Source organism: Loa loa (assembly GCF_000183805.2).
Source record: "Loa loa unplaced genomic scaffold supercont3.76, whole genome shotgun sequence".
Classification (NCBI taxonomy): Eukaryota; Metazoa; Nematoda; class Chromadorea; order Rhabditida; family Onchocercidae; genus Loa; species Loa loa.
In genome coordinates this window covers 231,933-237,040 of record NW_018108256.1, presented here as the reverse complement: position 1 = coordinate 237,040, position 5,108 = coordinate 231,933, and the positions used below count along the sequence as shown (strand labels likewise).

The following is a 5,108-nucleotide window of genomic DNA, read 5'->3' as shown; positions in this document are numbered from 1 at the left end:
GATATCTCCCCATAATGTTTGTGTATGCGTGTACGTGCGTGTATGTCCATGTGTGTGTGTGTACGTGTGTGTGTATGTGTGTGTGTATGCGTGTGCGTGCGTGTCCATCTGTGTGTGTACGTGTATGTATATATGTGTGTATGCGTGTGCGTGCGTGTATGTCCGTGTGTGTGTACGTGTGTGTGTGTATGTGTGCGTGTGTGTGTGTGTGTGTATGTATGTGTGTGTGTGTGTGTGCATATGCAAGTGCGTGTACGTGATAAAGAAATCGGAAAACGGTAAAAACTTATGAGATGTCATAATAAGATCGCTAGGAAAAGGGAAATTTTCATACTTTTATACATTATTATTGTATGAAGTACAAATGAATTGAAATGAAAAGGAAAAAAAAGTTAATAATTAAAATTACTCATTAAAGAAATATAAATTTATAATTGCATTGATGTATTTGTTTTGGTTAGTGATTTACGTTGTACAATGCCAGCAGTATCAACGTGAACCACAGATGATGAAGTAAGATGTAATTCGGTAATACATTTTGCCAATGATATAGCGTCAGTAGCAATCTCTTCATCTGTCTCATTTTCAACTTTACCATCATCCTCATTTTTAATGAAATAACCATATATCTTGAAATTAAAATTTTCAATTTTAATTTTAAGAATTAATTCTTTTGGTAAAAAAAAAGCAAATATTTAGATGTATTTTAAATAACGAGGAGCACATATAGATTTGTTTCTTTTTTTTTTTTTTGAAAAATAGTTATCCTGTTAATTAATTGGAATTGGAACATATTCTATAATATTTTACAATGTTGGGAGCAAGAGAATGTTATAATAAGCTAATTGTGAATACTTCATTTAATCCTTTCATACATTTTTCATTTTTTTTCCGTATCTTTTAATAATTAAATCTTTGTATTATATATAATTATCGGCAATTAAAATTGTTGAAATACTGTAGTACTTGCTTTTTCATAAGGTAGTATTTTAAGGACACGACGAACTTCGCGAATAAAATCGCCAATCGTACCCTGCTTATCGTAAATTAAAATTCCTTCCGCTTCTTCGTCACTATCGGCCATTACGCGTATTGCCATCTGCCTTGATGCGAAATCGAATTCGGACGAAAAGTCTATAAACTGAAAAAAAAAAGTCGAACGTTCTCCCTGAAATTAAAATTAATAAATTTGATCAAATTTATCATTTGAAGAATTTATTGATGATTAAATTTTATATTATTCTTTAAATGTAAATAATTCTAAATGGATATCATTCATTTTCTTTTGGATCATCGAATTAAGAATGAAATGATAATAGCAATTATTGTTGGTGGAAGAATCAGTTTGAAATCATTGCGATGATTTATTTCATCTTTCTTCTTTAAAACTGTTAAAATAGTTAATTTAAACAAATCATTTAATGATACATAATTTTAATAAATCAAATTTATTGTATGAATTTAGCAAAAAAAAAGAAAAACTTAGGAATGGATACTGTCACAGATTCATCTTTGCAAAACAAATCTGTTTTTTGTTCATTCAAATCAAATCGTTGAAAGAATTCAGCTTTTTGTGGAAAAAGTGTACGTAATGCATTGACTGATTCAATCGTATAATATTGATGACATGATGGTTGAGGACACATTGGAGCTATTCCTGTAAAATGAATCTAACAATGAATTTAACGGATAACTTTTTTCCATAATTTGAATTTTTTTTGTAATTTAAATTACAATCAAGTTAATTAGGGGAATGATAAAGAAAGTTGACGAAAAAATTGAACCGAAAACTTTTGAAATTAAATTCAATAATTAAATTAATACAAATTTATTTTATAAATTAATATTATGCACAAAATATATCAATATTAATCTTTTACTACAACTGTAGGATCATCAGGAATAACGAAAATCGGTTACCGTTTGCTTCGCAATCGGCAATCATATCAGTAAGACATTCAATGCATACATCATGGCTACATTCTGAATTCGATGGAAAGCCGTTAAGTGCTATACGTTCACAATTATCTTTCACTTTACATTTCACTTGTACCTAAATAGTTATGTATATTAAATACGTAACTTCAGCATAGTGTTGACGTTAGTTACGTTGAAGCATATTTACACGTATGAGGCGTAACTAACATATATATTAAAGAGTATCTAAAATTGTTTATAAGTAAAGAATTTCACGCCTCTTCATTTTCCATTTTCTTCTTTTTTGACAAACATTTTCCATCAGCACACATCAGTGTTTCTTCTGTAAAAAAAAAAAAAAACAAAGAAAAAGAAAAAGAAAGAATATTTCTTCTTTAATTTTCTTTTTAAAATAATTTATAAAAAAAGGTTTTAACGGAAACTTTAGTAAAATTCATTGTAAGCAGTTTTTTTTCCTTTGAAAAATGGCAATATTAAAGAAATTTTTATCAGTTACATATTGTTGAGAGTTTTATATAAATTAAAAAGAAATTCTCTCTTCTGTTACATCAATTAATGTTAATAATTAACCAGTACATTTTATCAAAATTACTCTCAAAAATCTTTTCAAAATTAATATCAATATCTTCATATTTTTTTCCCAATAAATTTTGTTAATGGTACTATGTTTATTTGACAAAAATTGGAACTATTTCTTATTTATATGATTATTTAAATTAATCTTAAATTAAATAAATTACTTGAATGGATTAGAAATGGTCATATTTCTGAAATGATGATCATATTGTTATGTCATCAAAAATTATGCATTAAAATGATCGAGTTAAATGACTTTAAATTTTTGATATATTTTAATTAATATACAATATTTACTTACTGTTTAATAAATTCATCTTTATTCGATTATCAACACATTGCTCACAAAGATGACATTTGCAACAATTGGTAGCAATCAGTACCTTTGGATCAGTTGTTTGTTTACCACAATTATCACAAAAGTATGTATCTTCCACTTCAACAATACCTCGATTGCAATTTTCAACGATACAAGCTACAATAATAACGATTATAATTTATAAAGCTTCAATTTGATATTTAAAATTACATTCCAGATTTTTAAATTTTACGAAAGATAAGCCAAATAAAAGTTCGAAACAAGAAAAACCTGACCAGGTGGTTGTCGTTGTAGAGATTCTTCGAGACATGCGGTACAAAGTTCATGTTGGCATGCATTTAAACGAGCAGATTCAAATTGTGATAATTTTCTGAAAGCACACAAAAAATATTAGATATAAAAAAGTATTTAGTATGAAAATAATTAGTATGAAATTACTTCCATTCTCATACAAATATTTTACTGTAAAATAAATAATTGAATGGATAATTTTAGGATAATTATTGTTACAAATATAATTAATAATTGAATAATAACGAAGGAAACCTGAATGAAATGATATGACAAATAGAGTTAACAATTTTTCATCAAATATTCTAAAGCTTTCTGAATTCTATTTCTATTATTAAAATAAAATGATTATAATATTGATTGTCTTTACAAACATTTATTCTTTCGTCGTTTTTTTTTTTTTTTTTCTGCATTATTTTCTTTTTACGCTTTAATTAATTTTTCCTGTTCAAAAAAATGAGTCTGTTTTTTTTTCCTAGTGGAGTTAAAATTATTGAAATGAAGACAAAAAAAAAAAAAACAAGTCATACTTTGGACACAACATATTATCACAATAATTTATAGTAAGTGGAAGAGAATCTGTTAGAGTGCCACGAATTTGTGAATAGCAATTTGCTGCTGGACAAGTCTAAATGAATGACAAATGCAAAATGACCTTTAGCGCCTTATTTATTGATAATTTTTCATTCCCATAATAATGAAAGTTTGTTTGCTTCCATTATTTCTTTTTAATCTATCAATTAATTCATTGATAATTACTTATTAGCATTAATTATATTAATTGTAGCTATACTCAAATGAAGCTAATAATTAATTCTATGTATACCATTACATCTGTAGAAATTTGTTTACGCTTTCTATCGCTATTTGCTTGATTAGTCTGAAATAAATCATTTTGCTAATATTAAAGATAACATTCGATTAGATTCGAAAAAAAAAAAAAAGTTTAAATATTTTCTTTCATTTGGCGCACTTTCCCAAAAGCACATTGAATTTGTGCGCTTTGCGCTAAATTGAAATCACAGCAGATTGTAACAGACAAATCTCTAAGGTTTATCAGACAATAAATTCTCGTTAACACAACAAATATCAGTTAAATTAAGATGAAGTATTAATGAAACTTAGTAGTAATTAGAGGTGCTATGAGAATACTCGTGAAGTAATTCTCACCGATCAAGTAAAAGTTTTTCGAAAGTTTTAAATTTAATGAAATTAATAAATTATGGAAGCAAATTGTAAACCGTTTGGTAAGATGTTAGGATAGAGATACATCCTCGACAAAATAAATGAAAACACGGAAATATTTGTTGCATTTCCGTAAATTGATACATTTTTGAACATATCCGGCATTTCACTCTTAGCGTGTCATCCTCACTTGACATTCTTTCACACTTCAACAATGGTCACTTTGAATGAATGATTTGTTTAAATACTAAGCATACATTCAAATGGAAACTGATCCGGAATGATTTTTTAGATGTAATGATATTTAAACTTTCAACATCTTAAATTTGTACTTTAAAAATGCTTCAAATTTTCAATATTTTAAATTTTATGCTGTCATAACTTCATGTTTGAATGCATTCACGAATGACCGTAACTGCAACTTTAAAGGAATATCGAAAGTACTTGAGACATACAGTAATTTTGAAAGCTTATGTTGAAAATTCACTTACCGTTTGCAATGAGTGGATGTCGTAGTTCTTCAATTTCCGGAAAGTTCTATTTTTCAGGAGAAAAAAAAAGGGATGAGGAGAACAACGAAATGTATATCTAAACCGGTAGAAATAACTGGTTAAGATTGAATAAAGGATCCAATTTAAACTTTTCTTGCTGTTTTTAAATTTCTCATAATCCTCATAAGTTCTTTGTTTCCGCTTGTTTTACATGGAAAACCATTTTACAATTCCATTATTAACTGATTAGGGAATATGCAAATTTGCAAATAATCTTTTATAAAGATGGATCATTTGTCGACTACATT

The 5,108-nt window shown here is 27.3% G+C and overlaps 1 protein-coding gene across 1 annotated transcript; it reads right to left on the bottom strand.

The window, feature by feature from the left end:
- Nucleotides 1-428: 428 nt before the first annotated feature.
- On the bottom strand, nt 429-4,506 carry LOAG_12457 (hypothetical protein; the record flags this gene model as incomplete). Its single annotated transcript, XM_020448543.1, has 9 exons — nt 429-629; nt 959-1,141; nt 1,497-1,657; nt 1,921-2,053; nt 2,898-2,989; nt 3,109-3,203; nt 3,655-3,752; nt 3,951-4,004; nt 4,366-4,506. 9 exons carry the CDS (start codon nt 4,504-4,506, stop codon nt 429-431), a joined length of 1,158 nt encoding a protein of 385 aa, XP_020301322.1.
- Between the last annotated feature and the right edge of the window lie 602 nt (nt 4,507-5,108).